Source organism: Gouania willdenowi, chromosome 8 (assembly GCF_900634775.1).
Source record: "Gouania willdenowi chromosome 8, fGouWil2.1, whole genome shotgun sequence".
NCBI lineage: Eukaryota > Metazoa > Chordata > Actinopteri > Blenniiformes > Gobiesocidae > Gouania > Gouania willdenowi.
Genome location: NC_041051.1, coordinates 16,766,625 through 16,785,397, shown reverse-complemented (window position 1 = coordinate 16,785,397; position 18,773 = coordinate 16,766,625). Strand labels below are relative to the sequence as shown.

General features: G+C 37.8%; 1 protein-coding gene across 1 annotated transcript in view; it reads right to left on the bottom strand.

Annotated features, from left to right (window-relative positions):
- The window catches only part of sdk2a (sidekick cell adhesion molecule 2a), a 123,949-nt gene extending 105,518 nt beyond the window's left edge, over positions 1 to 18,431 (bottom strand). Inside the window, 1 exon segment of the mRNA XM_028455098.1 lies at positions 18,114 to 18,431. Within this exon segment, the coding sequence (XP_028310899.1) occupies positions 18,114 to 18,249 (136 nt within the window). The 5' untranslated portion in view covers positions 18,250 to 18,431.
- Positions 18,432 to 18,773: the final 342 nt, after the last annotated feature.

Sequence of the window (18,773 nt, the reverse complement as noted above, 5' to 3'; positions counted from 1 at the left end):
GGCCGTATGTCACAAGCCCATGTATTCGTTTCTCTTAGGGCAAAACAATGAACTGTGACATGCCAACTTTAAAAAAAGAAAACCACAACTAAATAACTGAGTCAGAAAATGATGCCCAAGAGCGTCCTGGAAGGTGATGATCCCTCATTTGTGGTTGTTTCTTATCTGCGCTCTCCCTTTCACAGCATGTACTGCTTTTAGATGTCATACAATTTAGAGTATAAAACGCTTTGATGCAAAGCCAGTTCTGGCCAAATTTCAGCAGTTAAAAATTGTGTAAAGCATCTGTTGTGCAAAAATAAAGGCATTTAACACCTAAAACAGGCCTGTAAATATCTCAGTACAGCTGTTTACTGCTAACATGTTGACTTTTGCTGTAAACTAGTTCCGTTTGATAGCATGCACGCAATCTAACCCAGTTAAGTCAGACACTCACTGAGTTTTTGACGGTTCTTGAATTTCATGCTGCTGCCCAATAGGAACCTGGCTCAAGGTGAACAACAGGGCACCAGTTCTAGCCAAGGTCTGAAGCTCACAGCCTGCCATGCTCCAACCAAGGCTGCCAAAGAAGCCTGGCCAAGGTTACACCTCTCCAAAGCAGTGAATCTCTAACTTATCTCTGTCAAAGTCCTTGCGAAATGTGTGTATCTTGTGTTTTCGATGCATAAACAGAGGATCTCTCATTTTTAATAAGATATAGTAGAAAACAGTCATGCCTCTGCAGCAAACAGCTTGAATAGTAGCATATGGTGGCACATCAATTACTGTAGACCCTACTAACAAATATAGCATAATTTAGTCAAATGAAATCCATACCTAATGGATGAAAGAAGCACATGAGTAAATTTGTATTTCTTTCAATAGGTCTCTCATTACCCAAATTCTGCCCTATCATTCAATATTTGAACAAAGGGATATAAATTATTGCCGAACAAGTCAATAATGTACTTAAAGCAACAGCTGTTAGATTTTAAACATAATGTGTTCACTCCTCATTAGGTCACCTAGTATATTAGGGAAAGTGCAATTTAGACTGTTTTTTTTAATTATTTTTATATTCTGTCAGTGGCATTTCTGTGGATATTTATGACCCTGACGTTCTGTATGTTTTCGTTCTTTAATATTCTTGTCTGGTTCGAGATGCAACACAATTTCTTTCATGATGCACATTGGAATTTGCATGTTTTGAATGACAAATAAAAATCTATTCTATTCCATTTATGTCTCTCCAAGGCCATTTTGCGTTTGTTGTCAATTCCATTCATCCACCCATCCATCCAGTACACCCATTATACATTTCCACATCTGTTGGCAATCAACTGCAGTAAATCGTAAACTCAACACTTTTGTATCCTTGTTACACTGTTAACAAATGTATTTGCATTCATTAAAGTGGATTATTAATACGCCAGTGAGGTAACGGCGATGTTTAAATGTCAAAGTGCAGACACAAAGAGATGAATTAGAATTACTCAATGGCCTGCAAGCTTGACTTTGAATAATGAATTGTGTAGTAATGGCAATAGATTACAAAGGTATTGTCTCAATAGGAACCGATCAATACCTTTGCTGACAGGCTAAGTTAATGTTTTGTTTGTGGAACATGAATCACTGAAAAGTTGTATCACATCAGCGGATGTTAAATAAGGAAGTGCTCTTCCGAGGCTGCTGCACCTGTATGTTTCATCAATAATAATAATAATAATAATAAAGAGTCTATTTGCTTTTACCTAACACACCAAAGAAGGAATTATCAGTGACACGGGCTTTGGTGCGTCAGCTTATCCAGTAAGTAAACAGTGTCATGTGCTGACAAGTGTTTCTTCTTAAATTCTGTAAACTTTTCCCACTATGATTGAGGACATGTACCTTGTGTGACTGTATGTGTGTGATATATGTGTGTGTATTAGTTGTTTGTTTGATCTTTATAGCATCCTCTTATCTCCAGAGGCAGTGGTTTCCTTGCTCATCATCCATGCCCAGCCAATGTGACTGTCACTCCCAGTGTGCAGTGAGAGGGGAGCCGGTGCCTATTTTTATAAATGTATTCATATTCATTAGTCCTGAGTGTCATTCATAGCAGCAGTTCTTTTATGTGGTTTGTAACCATCAGAGGCTGGAAAACCCAAGCTCTTACAAATTATTAACTCTGGCAATCACTGCAAAGGTGCCCACTGTCAAGAAAAACAATGGCTCTTGATTACAATCGACAGTGCCTGCTTCATAATGTATGCCAATGTCCAACCCTTTGAATTAAGCAAATGATGAGAGGAAGGGAGATTTCATTTCAGCCTAACATGATCATTTGCAACAAACCTCTTTGGTGGCAGTTGGCAAGTTGTGCAGAATCTTTTTGTGTTAATTATGACTGGCTTGTATTTGTCACAAATAAACACCAATAACTAATAAATGCTTGTTACTCATACAGTATTTACTCTCAGCTTCATGTGGTGAAGTGAACTATTCGTTTTAAACTGAAATGGCTCTTTAATAACAATACAACTTTTTATGGCGCTACTGCATTTTTCTCCATACCTCGCTTCCACACGCTCCCATTTGGGCACAATGCCTTCTGAAGTAATGGACGTGGGCTGGTTCTCACAGCTCTGTCATGTTTTTTTCATGGCCATTGTTTCTGCTCCACCCCACTTTAAATCAAGTGCACAATGCATCTAGCCACCCCCCCGCCGCCTCCAACCACCTTCAAACCTCCCTTCCACACCATACTTCACTCTGGACAACATTAATAAAACACGCTTTCAACGATGCATCATGGAACGCCACACTGGGCTCTGAGCAGCAGCGTGATTAAAGCTTTTAAACACCGCCACCCTTTGAGTTTGCATATGTCAGCTCCGCCGTCTGTTTGTACGACTGGTTGACTCGATGTTCTCTCAGTCGTTTGTCTTGTCCGTTTTTTCATATGCACTATTCCTTACTAATGCAGCGAGGGCAGAAGCTGAAGATTCATTTGAACATATGTACTGCGTGTTGCAATGAAAAGACACATTCAACAATAAAATCAGAGCCGAGTGCCTAGATGAAGGTGAAGTCGTAAAAGGTAGTTGCAGATTACAATGATCAGACGTTATTTTTTCTGCCCTCACAGCTGTACTTTTTTCTAACCTTGTAAGTCATACAAAACCTGCCTTTTATCTGTAGTTTCTGCACTCAGTTGTGCTCCGTACTGAACAATAAATTGCAGTTTTACCTTACTGGGAAAGCCACAGGGCTGCGGCCTTTGAAAAGCACTACACCAGCTTTCAAAGACTACATTTTTGACTGCTAATTTCTACTATAATTTCTTCTATGTGATCTACTGATTGCTAAAATTGGTGAGAATTGCTTTGAAATGTAATGAAATTAAGCATCAGCTGCAGATACTTCATTAAACAGATACAATCCCAAAGACTTCAGTCCCTACAAGCAATGAACATGTCCAGAATTGGTACTCTAAGATATGTAAGAACTCAAACATTTTATTTTATTCTTTGAAAGCTTTTTTAGATCATTTTTTTTTTTTCTCTCTCTCTCCCTAACCAGCATTATGTAAAAGATTTGAGAAGAAAGGCTCTGAAATATAACAGGAATCCTGTGAGCAGCCACAGCCGCTCACAGGAAGAGACAACTTGGTGACTGCTGAAAGGCTTTCGCTTAATTCAACCATCACAAATCAGTTTTGAGCTATCATATGTATGTCATATGTGATGTAGATCCAAGTTGGCTTTGCTCTCTTGAGTGAAGCATTGTGTCAGTCAAAGAGTCTATTCACATGTCTTCCGCGTCTCCAATGGGGACACACACGGGCGAAAAGATCTCACAGTGTAGTACAGTCCATGTCCCCAACAGGGGACGCCTGAGCTCGTTTGTTAGTTACTTTACTCTGGCTCTGAGACAAGAGGAGATAGTGACTGAGGCATTTGGGACATGGACGTCCCCTGCAGAATTAAAGAGGCTGCATCTCAAGCCCCAGTGACAGGGAATCTCACTCAGATCACAAAAGGCAGCACTGACTGTGTCTGACATGTGCATCCTCTACTCTCAAACGCAATGTCTTTGTTTGGTCCTTATTACTTAGTAACAAATAGGCGTGGATTTGTGTGCAGCCCATATGTGATTGTCTGTGAGTAGAGGGCTGCACTCGTTCCTTAACTATATAGTATCATTGAAAACAGAGTTGTTTTTTAAAACCTATGGGAACACAAGAACTAAAGAGTAAGTGTAAAAGGGTGGCAACCAGAAGCTGATTCTACTAAACAGATACAAATATCACGCAGGAAAGTCTGAGGTAAATACAGGGGTATAAAACAGTAGGCAATAGGAGAAGAATAAGGGTTACCATTTGGGTTCAAACTGGGCACTGTAATCCCTTTGATCCTCCCCCCATTTCACTGTCAGCTGTTTCCTAGCTACTGTCGGATCTCCACAGAATTTGGGATTTGTGTTGCTGTTCACCACAGCAATCTCTATGTGACTAATGCAGCACTCTTTCTCTTTCTCCTAACAATACTCAACTCAGCATCAGCATTTGTAGCGATATCCCTTTCCCTTTCTTTTTAACTTTCTTCTCCATCTAACTTCAGTTGGAAATGACTTGGTAGAGAAACAGGTTTTATTGGAAAGTGTTTGATACAAAGAACTGTATGGACATGATGCTTTGTATTAAAAAAGCTGATTCTGATTTGATGACCGTAACTGTGGCCCATTTTTGTCAGTGGAGCTCAAACAAGCATTGAATCACCCGTTTGTTTTTGGAGAAAGCTTCATTTAGCATTAACGAAATCATCGACGTGTGTTTGTGGATGAGTTGAAAGAGCAGAAAAAGTGTTTCTGCATTAGCGTGCATGTTTATTCACCGGCTAGCGTGCTTTCGAGCAATAAAGGCACTCTTTGCGGATCCCTCTTTCAAACTCCCTTTGAAATGAAGATAAATAGGCAAATGCAGGGTATCTTTCATCTTTTTCTACATTAGTTGTTTTCTGAGAACCTCTCAAATCTCTGATGAGCTTTCCAAATAGATCAGAAAAACTTTTTACTTTAAACTTTAGACTTGAATGTCATCACATTAACTGTTTTTCTTCATCTTTCCGCAGTAATTAGTTTGAAAGATTTTAAAAACTTTATCGAAAAATTCACAATACAAGACAGAGAGACTTTAGCAAACTAGTAACAATTTGCATTTCCATGAAAATGCGGGAGAGAGCATGAAGATGTACAATATTTATGCCAAAGATTGTCTTGTGTTTTTCTCCAAAGCACAACACCGCACGGTGATGCACTGATTTAGTTTTGGATGAATGACCAGACAAACTAACAACAAAGTTTACTGTGGGCAAAAGGAAGCTATACACTGGCGCCCTATTAATGTTGCGGAGGATCCAGGACAAACATGTGACCACTGCATCTCTGTAAATAACGGCATCCGTTTGTGTGTAAGTCACGACTCTTTAACTGCGTCTGAAGGCGTTTGCTTTAACTGAGTGAATCTACAGAATGTAACTATGCAGAAGTCTGTGTGCAACACATCCACACTATGTGAATACAAACAGAAATATTGGTACAATATTGTAATTAATATCAACGTTAACAGTACTATATTTAGAAAGAGAGAGCGGCTTTTTCCTTCTGTAATGTGGAGAAACTGCTGTGCCTCAGCAGCTGAATGTAAAAAAGCAATAGCTTGTGTCTGAACAGCTTGTAATGTGCACGGTTTAAATTGATTCTGAAGTTCTCACATATTGACATTGGAATTTTCTAAATATAAGTTAGATTCTTTGTGCACTTTATCATATGCTCTGACATCTGCATGGTTCACATTCTACATTTTCCTGTGTTTTTCTTTGTGGAAAACATGAATGCAAGGACAAATTTCACATTAATAAATGTAACCGTTTCACAATGAATGCAATTTTCTGTGCAATAACTTGATGCAGTGTGTCGTTTACAAATTCACAAGATGCAATTATTTAGTAAACTATTTTAAAACCTCTAATATTTATGCTTCATGAAAAAAATTGCATTTTGTAGTCCAGTAATTTTGAACAGCTGTGCTGAGGCACACTAGTGTGTGTCTCAAGAGAACATCAGGTGTAATTCATCACTTATTCAGTCTCATTCATTCATGTCCATCATATATATTAGGTGTCTTTTATAAAGATGTTTGTCTAATGTTAGTCATGAGATACAAGGATGTACTATAATAGTTCATACTACCCTATGTAGGAGGGTAGTGTTTAGTACAATAATGCTTATTCGAGCCAAAGGACATTTTGCAATGTTTTTTGTTTTTTTATTATCTCTGTTCCACCTTCCCTAGTCAGTCATTGTCTTGGCTTTCAACCCTAGTCAGAAACTCACAATCCTTCTGGTTTTTATACCTGAAGCATATCTGTGGCTTGCACCGAGGGGCCAATGAAAGGGAACCCAGATGTGACATTAGAGGAAGCCTGCAGCACCATTGTCAGCTCCCATCTCCATCACGTTATTTAACCGACACCCTGTTGAAGTTGCTGGCAAGGGCACTGATCAGAGATACAGTATGTGTGTGTGCTGCTATACTACAATGGCAACCTCCTCCCATTCGCCATGCAGACCTACCGTGAATTCCTTATCAGCGTTTTTCCGATGCATCTGCACACATATATACGTACCTTTGTATATTCCCCTGCTTTAACTTCCACAATCCCACGTCCCCTGATATCTTTGGTGCGTACCATCTGTTTACAGTAAAGGTAGAGCCCTGTCACACTGTGACAAGGCTGATCCAGTGCTCACATCATACCTTGCAGGGGAAGAAAATGGCAGGTGTTCAGAAAAAGAACACAAAAGACACAAAAGTGATAACAAATCTCATGTGCCCAAGAACAGGACAATAGGGAGTGTGAGTCAGCCCTGGTCCTAATCAATAGTGAGCACCAGGCATTGAGATGCAGCTCCCGGCTTATGGCCAGGCCCCCTAGTGGGTGCGGTAGGCCAACTGCCAAGCGGTCTTAGCAAGGCAGCAAGCTTGCTGCTGGACATGGAGCATGCCATGGACTGGATTAGTTCCTCCACTCTCACACTGACTGACCCCTGACCGTATTTGTATTCTTGATGCAGCCGCACATTGAAGACAACCTTACATATGAAATATATAAACGTTTAATAGCAAAAGACGCGATGCTTTTAAAGCTTTAAAGCAATGTGCTGATTTTTATTTGTCATAATCTTATCAGGGTTGGGGTCAATGATAATTGTAATTGCGTAATTGATAATTCATTACAATTATGATGTAATTATATTTGTAATTGTAATTTAAAAACGTGTTGATGTTGTAATCGTAATTGAATTGTAATCGAGTACAGATATTTGACTTTGTAATTGTAATTGGCATGGAAATTATATGAAAACTGCCATTTACAATTTAATTGAACCCAAAATGGGGAACGGCGTCACAGTTTTACAGCTTATACATACGTAGTTAACAATTATTAAAATATGTTAAATATAAAGTTTAACATTTAAAAAATAAATAAATCGAGGGGTATATTCACAGAAAAAAGGCCCGTACACCCACATCAAAAATATTAATACCAATACTTTCATGGATAATGAAGCCTAATAAGGCAACAAAGAGATGAGTAACAAATAAGATGATGGATCATATTTTTTGTGTATTTTACAGCTGATTTAACACATGGGTCAAACTGATCCGTTATCATAAGAGATGCAAACAGAAAGCTAACACAAGAGGAAGGTTATGTTTTATGGGCTCATTTAATAAAGACTCAGTAATTGTGATTATTGGTCTTTAGCATTTGAGAATGTAATTGTAATTGACTTACAGGGGAAATTGATAATTGTAATTTTAGTTGTAAGTGGAGAAAATGTCGGTCAACGTAATCGTAATTGAACATGGATAATTGAAGACGTAACTGTATTTTAAAAATGTAAAAATCTTATTTTCAAATTTCTTTGTTCTGGTTGCTCATAGGAGTCGAATGTAATTCCTGTTTAACAACATAATTCTGTCTCTTCAGAGAAAGTAGTTTCTGTTTGGCGATTGGTTTAGATTTATTCACATAAATGTATTAAAAACAAATGAAAAAAAAAAAAAAGGTAGCGGATCCTGTTTTTACTAAAACAGAGGGTGAGCATGTGAACCTAAAAACCCATCTCTGTTTTTCTGCTACTTCTCTATTTCTTTGTCTCTTTTTGCCATTTTATTCACAACACAAGAATATACTCACCAAGCCCCAGGAGGGACAATCCGGATGAGAGCAGAGATCCAGCCAGCATATAATGCGGTAAAAGGCATTGTTTCCCACCACAGTTTTCTTTGAGTTGCTTTTGTGTTTTTCAAATGTTTACATAGAACAGCTTGAGGGCTTTGAGGCAAATTTATAGTCTAAGAATACATTTGTAGGAAAAAAAAATACTCTTTTTCTTGGATGAAAATAAATGACACAATTTTAAACGCTTTGACGAAGAAGCAGGCACAACATTAGTGCTCCCTGGTCAAAAGGAAATGACAGAGTTTGAAATGAATTGGGAAAAAAATATCAAATTAAATAAGGGTGACCCAATGCTCTTTTATCTAAATTTCCCAATATGACTTCTTGACTCTGTTTCTGCTCAGCTTTATGCTCATTCTGAGACATTTTGTTGTTCTTAAATGTGGAGGCGCCTCCCAGCTCTGTGGCAGATTGATTAGACTTTTAGCCAGGAGAATTAATATGTGAGGAATTTCTGTTTCTCCCTGCAGCGCTTCCCCCCTTAGTCTCATCAGTAAACAAAGAGACTTAGAAGCCAACCACTTGCAGCTGCAGGTATGTTCACAAAATCAGACCCAGAAAGAAACAAATAAAAATAAAATAAATTCTAAAACATAAAGGCTACTTTTATTTAAAAACCAGTATCATATTCCTCAATCGCAACGTAAAAAAACATATCTCTATTTGGATAAAAAAAAAATGTAAGAATTAAAAAACAGGGCTATTTTTTCCTAAATTAAAGGTAGGGTAGGCGATTTTCAATGTAGCCTCCCTGATGGCTCCGCCTTTACCCCCCTCCCCCTCCCCCCTGTGCTCCGTCTCACTCACATGCATGCGCACAGGTGCTGTAGAAACAAACCGAAGCTCGCGCTTGTATTGTGTAGAAACTTTGTTGTCTCATGCAGCAGTAAGTAAACAATAAACTTTACCATTATATATGTTAAAAAAACATGACCGAAAACTCTGTTTTAACTCTGTCAGCGGTGACACGCTTTCAGTGTGAGCTCGTGCATGCGAGGGATCGAGAACGAGCAGGGAGACAGATAGACGTGATTGGTTAAAAAAAACGGTTCACTGCTACAGAGCACATAAGAAAACTTAAAAAGTGTATCTGGAGAAAATCGCCTACCCTAGTTTTAAAGTATTCAACAAATTTTCACAAAATGTTAACCAGATCTTACGCTATGGATGATTTTCGGATTCTGGATCAGTTTCAACCAAAATCGAAAAATCCCTAATATCTATCATCATTGGCAAAGTTTATAATTGACCGATCTTTATGAAATTTGACTCGGTAATGTTGACTTGGTTTTTTAATAACCCAAGCAAGTTTCATCTGAATCCGATCTGTATTGTAAATTTCATTAATATTTTTCTTTCTTTTTTTTTTTTTTTTTTTTTTTTTAAAAAAAATGGGGGTGCCCATATAGTACATTTGGACCAACTGTATCATCATTAATAGGATAGAATTTTCTTCCAAGCCTTTAAAGTTTGACTGATCATAGTTCCTTGATCAGGATCACTGATCCAGACATCTGCCAATACCTGGCAAAGAGGATTGTTGGAGCTTGGTAGAGGTTTGTGCGCTCTGAGTGCTCTTCTTGCACAAAGTGAAGTGCGTTGCAGAAAAGCGTTTCCACTTTCGACCTTCGTCCAGGCACTGAATCAGAGTGCAAAGCTTTTATTTTAGTGTGGGGTCTCAAAAAGATGTTGCCACAAACACAACACAGGAAAAAATATTGCCTCATCCATCAAAAATTGCCATTTAATACTTTCCAGATCAGGTTAGATGAACAACACTCCAAGTAATATGAATAACTAGGATTCAAATGTAAAATTTGATATGGTGCAAAATCTTGCCATGTGTTCAATGTCTATGACAGTAAAACTAACAAATGAGCATAACTTCATTAGTCTAAGAAAGTGAAATCAACCCCAAACACACCAAAGACTTAACAAGAAGATTACTGCTGTATCAGCAAACAACATAGAGGACACCATCTGGAGGCTGAATTTGGTCCCACCAAAACAAACAACAACCGGCCTGTGTACTCGGCTTTGACACATTCCCACCCACAAGTAAAAACATTATATTTTTGCAAAAGTGAATACATTTCCTGAACAAATAGGTAGTTTTTCTCACCAAAGTATCCAAAATCCTTAAAAACACTACTTTGCTTACCTCCTTTTGCAAACAAAAATGCTAGGAAGTTAATAGAATATAATAATTTTATTTTACCTGGATGCGTCGATGTCCCTTTGACTCATGAAATATACTTGCATATTAAAATGTTACACACAAAAAATACAATACAATCAAATCCCAGGGTATAGGTAGAGAAAAGGAAATGAAACTTTTTCACTGATTCACCGTGTGTGGGAAGAAAAATTATGCTCAAAGCTTTTTTTCCGCACACCAAATTCTTAACAGCCATCCAAAAATACTTTCCTTCTCTTATTCATTTCTGTAGCACCTACACGTGGAAAACTGTTCCGCTTTAAAAGTCATTTTTTAACAATTTATAACCATGAGACTCTTCTTATATAAAAAAAAAGCCTAAATATCTTCAGGGGTTTGGCAGTTTGTTCTAATTTATTTACATTATTCAAATTCCCTGGGTAGGAAAACGATGAAACAATATACAATACAAATGATCATTTTTTAGCTGGTTACGTGTCTACGCTTCTGGCATGGAATTGTTTCGCAAATGAGGATGATTAAGTTTTGGTAATTTTTCTAAATTGCGTTTCAAAACATAAAATATTAAACACTCAATGATTGTGTTGTACGTCACTTTGGACAAAAGTGTCCGCTAAATGAAATTGTAGAATTGTAGCATTACAAAGATTTAAATATCACTTCAAATAATCTGGCACCAAAACATCCAGAAATAATGAAGTCATTTATTGTAAGTAATAATTACTACAACAATAACAAAACACAATGGAAGAAATATGAATCCTTGTCCCATGCAAATGGCCTTCATAACAGCCCTTTGGGCAAATGGCAATTACCGATACTAGGCAGGGGGTGAAAGCCAAAAGCCTGCAGAACAATTTAATTTGATTACATTTCTATTATGGAGTATAAATGCAGGTTTGCTGCTCAACTGAGCCAATTAAAGGTTTCCTGAAGCAAATACAGTTGACAGTGCAGCGGCCGCATTGTTCTAAACAATAACCCAGATTACAATCATTTGTCATGCTTAGACACATTTGTGGCACACTTGTGTTTTCTTCATTTTCTAATCTAACGTAATACTTTTAATTCAGAAACAGGGCAAAGATCATTGCCTGTTCATTGTTCCACTTCAACTGTTTCAGCTGTGCAGCGCACATCACCATGTTCTAATTTACCAACAGGATCTTGCATCTTGATGAACGAAGCACACAATTAAAAAAGAAAACTATGAAGTACAAGCCTTAAAAGAAAACACAAAAGTCACTGGTTTGTTGTTCTGTAAAGTATTATTAAACGTTGTCTTTATTAACTTCTATATTTAAGGCTTGACTCAATTCTTTGAGTTTGGATATGAAAGGTTTTCCAACGCACATATTCAAGGACTTTCCTGGTTGAGTATTTCATTTCTTAAACGTTTTTCGTCATGAGAGTGAATAGTTAAGGGTTTTTAAATGGATCATATTACTTTTACAGTATCTCCATGCAATGTTATTTCTTTAGTATCCAGTTAGTGATGTGGCTGTCATTTTGAAGAGTCAATGTGTGGTAAATTGTAACGAATTATCTAGTTGTTGTTTAGTTGTTAGCTAGTTCACAAGAGTACAAGTTAATAAACCAGTGACATCCACAGGTATCAACAGTTGTATTGCTTTGTTATTTATTGTGTTTGAATCCATATGTGCTTACAATGTCAAAAGTGCACATTAATGCAGAAGAATGATTGGCATTTTTTTAAAAAAATAAATAATATATATATATATATATATATAGAAGATTTTTTCACTCCAACATGAAATAACACTTCCTGCCGGAGTGTTATTTTGCATGGCATTAAATCAGACTACAAGGTGGAGATGACAGTTTTTGTTCACCAACAATACCTTTATCTATTTATCTTGATAATTGTGATGGTCCATTCAACCATTTTTTATTAAGTTATAGTTCAATAAGCCTAGCCTTACGTATAAACTTAAATAGTGCTGTGAAATTTAAAGAAATTATCATCTCTATAGTAGTAGTGATAGTGAATAATAATAATAATAATAATAATAATAATAATAATAATAATAATAATAATAATACTGCATTAGATTTAAATGGATCGTTACGTTGCATTATTCTTTCACTCCACACATGTGGGTGGCCTTAACCCAGAGCCAAATACTAAGGCATGTGAGTTCACTTGCAAAGTTGTCAATATACATTTATTGTGTAACTTGCAAATTGTTAACTCTAGCACATTTTTATAGAACTTTCCATCAGTTGTTTACAGTGAGACAGGAATGTAAAAACGTAGCTCTTATTATACATAAGAAGTCAAGAAACCGCCCTTAAGTATCTTCCAGACCTTTGTACTACATTACCTGTTTTTTCTTCACATTTTACAGAACCTGCCTTCGAGTTTATTAAAAGCATAAAAAGGTTATTTCATTAACAATCTTTTTTGAGGGATAGGTTTTCAACTTTTTAAATATTCAAGACTCAACATTAACACTTGCCCGCTTGCTACTGGCAAGGGAAAATGATAGTGTGGCAAGCTATCATTATTCCTAACTTACCCGACATGGCAGGTCAAAATAAATTTTACTTATTCATAGCTCGGCCGGAGCAGAGCCGCTAGGCCCAGTACGACCAAACCACTATGTGTTTATCGAGCCCCCCTGGATCAGAGAACGATTTCTCTGACCAAGGAGTCCAAAATCGAACATTCTGGCAAGTAGACTGGATGCCCTACATGACAAGTGACCTTTGAAAGTTACGTAGAGCCCTGACATCGCCACCTGAATATATATATATATATATATATATATATATATATATATATATATATATATATATATATATATTATTTAATTTTTTGTATTTATTTAACTTGTGTGAGCTTTAACCACACAATTTATTCAATTTATGTGAGGTTGAACTGAATTATGTTAAAGGTGAGTTTGTCAGTTTTGTATTTGTTTGTTGTGCAACAGGATGACTACATCACTTAGAGTTATAGTGTATAGTTTTGTTTTTAAAAGAATATCTTAAAGAGTGGTTGGCCTATTTTTACATTCTTGTAATCAGAGGACTTTTTAAGTGTTGGATGCATACAAGCGATGAAACTCCATGTAAGTGAAATTTTGAACTCAGTGATTAAGATTGGAATGTGAAGGCCATGTTTTTAGCATTTTACCATTATCATTTCATCAGTTTAGGAGAAATGCAAAACACCTAATGAATAAAGTAATAGAAAAAAGTAAAACTTTCTCATTTTAAATAATTCTAACATCCTTACGGAGGAGAACACACATTTGTTGTTACGAGCATATGATTTATTACATCCTCAGTTAATAATTGTTAAAATGGTTAAACAAAAACTTCAGAGTGTGAATAACTTTAAACATGGCCCGAACCTAATCATTTCTTTTTTTCATTGAACACAGCATTAATTGGGGCAATGGTGGCTACTTTATATATTGAGATTAAAACACAAAAAACAATTGAGTTCATGACAAATGAATGATAAACAATGCTGAACCAAAGCCTGTAATTTTTACAATTTATTGCTTGTAGAGCTCAAAATCTTAATTTCATCATATGAATTGTACGATTCTGAATTCGCCACAACTTTGACTTTCTGTCATTTTAAGTGCAACTTAAATTTATCGAAACAAAAAATAACTAGTTGGCAACAAAGAAAATATTTTTTAGGGATGTCCCAATACAACTTTTTCATTTTCAATATGATACCGATATTGCAGCCTTGTGTATCGGACGATACCGATATTGATCCGATATCAGCATGAATCATACTAAAATAATAATGACTTGTTTTGTATTGTGGAATGTTAGAAAAGGCTTGATCAAGTGATGTTACTCAAACAGAGACTAATAGTCAGCAACAGTAGGTTTAATTAAATAAATAAAAAATTAATTGGGAAAAGTTCGTTTTCAGGCTAATATCAGACCAATATCCGATATCGATATCGGATCAGGACACCCCTATTATTTTTTTTAGTTCTGCTTTAAAACTCAGCACTGTAATGGATATGGTTACCTTACTATTTTCAGTTTTGGTTACTTTTTCACTGTGCAGCTTGTCAGCAAACTAAGCATGAGAAGCAAAAAAGCAGATGCTGAGGAAGACACTTACAAGCAGTAGAATTTGGAAGTCAGGTTACCATCACATTGCCGAGAGGCAGCGTACGCCACTAGCTGGTTTTTGGCATGAGCTACATTACAAAGAAAACGTGTTTGGTCCAAATTTCCTCAACTGTTCACTGGGGAAATGAAGACCTTTAATTGTGTGCTTTTTGCCAAACGGGGAGGTACATCTGTCATAATATGCAGTAATTGTGAAAAGGCAGCTGAGAAGTTATAACGCTCTTATGTCACTGAGCCATAAATAGCTCGTATGTGGTTATCAAAGTGCTTCAAGTTTAGATTCCATCACCTTAAGATCGAGGGATTTCATCTCATGTTTGAAAGCCGATTGCCTGAGGTTAGAGCAGCACTGATTTGATTATGAGGGACTAGTTTTCATACAAGCAAAAGTAATTGAGCTTTCTCTTGTTTATGGTGGCGCATTGTGCTCAGAAACCTAGGTTTGCCATCAGTCTTTGGGGATGCCTTTGATTCTATTAAAGCTGTATTAATATTTCTCTCGATGGTGTTTAATCTCGTGCACATTGATTTTTCTATCTTTCCAAGCTTTGCATGTGTGTCAGTTTGTAACTGACAAATTATGATCCGCTGCCTACTTTTGAGAGGGGAGTTTTAATCACACAAGGATTCAGAGTGTTTCAAACAAATGCTTTTTGGTAAGCATACTGGATTATCATAAGATTTAAAGATTTGGAAATGGCTGACAGCTGTCAAGCTGCATAATAACGTACGTCCAGAAAATTATAGCAGCTGCTGGTTGGCAGAATGTCAATGCTGCTATCGAGATTAAAGCTCAAAAGAAAAGAGTGTGAACGCTAGCAAGAACACACGGATGCACATTGAAACACAGGCACTAACAAAACAGATCTATGCTGTGAAAGCATTGAGGGCTATGAAGAGCAACAGGAGGAAGAAGACGAAAGACCAAACCATGCATATTTGTACTTTGTATTTCAAAGAAGACATCTAAATGAGTCCTAAAATGGCTAGCTGGGAGGTGCATGTAGAAAGGTTCCCTCATGGATCTATCATCTATCGTCTTGTGCAGTGGAGCAGCCAGCTGTACTAAACACAGCAGGAGCCTTTGTAAGAACGGGCTGAAAAACAACATGCCACCTCGGGTTCCCTGGGGAAACTCATGTGCCGGTGTGTCGCCTAATTTGACATTCTCTGAGGTCCTCCCCTCTTAGGGAATAACTATAGCATCTCTTACTTTGAACAAGCAACTGACATTCATTTGCAAACAAGGGTCTCCCATGAGGACGGGATATTTCTTCAGATGTGCAAGACCTCTCTGGATGGCCAGAGGACTCCCTCCACACAGAGCGCCAGCGTCTTCATTTAAGAACAGAAAGCAGCACAAAGGAGGCCCTTCTTAAATGAAAGAGAGGGCAGACAGAAGAGGAATCTCTCACCAATGCTAATGCACAACACAGGGACCAGAACACATACTGCGAGGATGAGAAGCAGGCATGTTCGGAGAGGAAAAGGTGAAGCTAAGTGAGGTAGCCGAGAAGTGTTTGACAGATCCTCATAACCTCCAGACATGTTGGTTTTAGAAAAGGATGTTAATAACAGCGCGACGAAACTGTGCGCTGCATAATAAGAGACGCTTGAGATTGTTTTCAGATAAGGCTGGGAGCACTTTAGAGCGATGCGACCTATTCAAAGACATGACAAATAAGAAAACGAATTAAGCTGCTTTTATTACCTTTGTACAACAAGGTCTGTGATTCTAAGAGAGGACCGCAAAGCTCTTGTACTAGACTTCTTCCGACTCTTACAGAAGTAAATACTTCAAGAAATTGTCTGTCAAACAACTGTCTTTTTTTGTTTTTGTTTTTTTTTTTGCTGTTCTAAAACAAGACATGACAGCTTTGTCTTACATCACAACAGCACAAATACATCATGACAACTGAAAGATGCTGCATCCGCTGACTATCTTCTTGCTGGTCAAGGGGTCATGTACTGTCAAGACGTTGAGGGAGAAGTCGGATCTAGGAGCTAAGTGTTGAGATTATGCCTGTATCTGCTTCTCTGCCAAGCCTTAACATGAATAAAGAAACATGACATTATTTCTATACTCATGCGCACGGCCTTGAAAAGTGGTATAGTTTAAAACAGCCTTGAATACACGGCCCCGCCTCACAGCTCTATTATATTGTTCTATTCATGAGTTAATGGCCGTCTCTGATAGGCAATTAAGGATGATAGCAGCGATTTTCACATTATTTCGAGCCAGGGAACACTTTATACATTCAAATAGCTTCATCAGCCAACCATCAAACGAAAACGTGCAAGTATTGCAGCCGGATTTTGCTCTTTACTGCCACCTTCTGACATAGAGGAGCATTTAAATAACTCCCAGTTCTACATTGAAGGCACGTTTGCTAATCGATTAAACAACACTAGTTGATCAATATTATCTTTGTTTTTCGACCATTTGGGTAATTGATAGCTTTACCAGTAAGCACAAGCATGTGCTTGTGCCCAATAGTAAAAGATCACTGTTGGCAAAAGAAGAAGCACCTCGATCTACTGCTGCAGTGGAACAATGTCATTGTAGATATATTAGGATGAGATAAATAGCAAAACAAATGATCTTAGCATTTCAAAGGAGTGGAAAGATGTGAACAGACAGAAAATAAATATATTGAATAGATTTGAAGTTACAAATTGAACACTTTAGTGAAGGTCCTGCATAAGAAGTCTATAGAGTAAAGACTGGGAATGAATCGTTTAAGTATTTGGCATCAAAATCTTTCAATGCATTCAGGTTTCCTTATGTCGAGAACAAATCACCGTATCAGATTGAACTACTTCCATCCTCATCTATGAGGAATATTTAAATAACTCCCAGTTCTACATTGAAGGCATGTTTGCTAATCGACAACGGTAATTCATCAATATTATCTTTGTTTTTCAACCATTTGGGTAATCGATAGCTTTACCAGTAGACACTTGATGGTCTTGCGTGTGCTCGTGCCCACTGGTAAAGATCACTGCTGGCAATAGAAGAAGCACCTCAATCTACTGCTGCTGCAGTGGAACAATGTCATGCTGTAGATACATTAGGATGAGACCAAAAAGCAAAACTAATCAGTGGAAAGATGTGAACAGAGGGAAAAGAAACGAAATTGAATCGATTTGAAGTCACAAACTGAACACTTTAGTGAAGTCTACAAACTGGGAATGAATTGTTGAAGTGTTTGGCAGCAAAAATCATTCAATGCATTCAGGTTTCCTTATGTTGAGAACACATCGCCACGTCATATTGAACTAGTTTCCTCCTCATCTATGAAGAAAATTAAAATCATATTATTTCATTGTCAGAAAAAACATTTTGCCCCAAGTTTTTTTTTTTTTTTTTTTTTTCCATCACAAATTTACACAGTTTTTCCTCTTGCACTTCAACCATCCCAGTATAAATCATCCATTACGCAGACTTTTAGGAGCGCAATGTTGTGGTTTAAATCAACGCACTCATCACACGCACCGTGTAGCTTTAAATGAACACCATGATCTCTTACCTTGAGCCTGAACACCGAACATCCAAGTCACTGAGAGCAGAATCCAACAGGAGACCCACACCTGTCCACCTCCAACCACGCTCCGTGACACCGGCCAGCCCCCGGTGCGGAGGCTCCGTCCCCCCGCTGGGAACATGTTGCTGCTCCTGCTCTTGCTGATGCTGCTGGGGCTGGGGCTGGGGCTTTCCAGGTGCTCCTCGCTTAGTGGTGACACTGGGAGGACTGTGGACGGAGTCCGTGAGAGGTGCGCGCGCCCGCTGCGGGAAGCCCGTGGACTTTTCCCGCACGACTGAGGCGGAGTCAGTCCAATTGAATTTGCTCGGCTGTCAGGAGTGCGCGACGGGGTGTTGACATCATCTTCTCACAGCTCTGAATAATCTCAGAGAAAGAGAGAGAGAAACCAAAATTATTATAATTATAAAAATAAAAACCCAGACTGCTTAAAGAGGAGTGCAGAGCCCAGATTCCTCTAATAATAATAATAATAATAATAATAGGGGGGAAAAGTGCATGAATTATTTATTCCAGGGGAAAGGTAAAGTTCCCCTATCCACTGTGTTGTGTTGGAGCTCCTCTGGCCACATAGAGTCCACTTCCCAGATGTTTCAGTGTGAAAATAGCTCCACGTTTAGCCTCTGCCTCATGTCCCTCTGCTCCCTG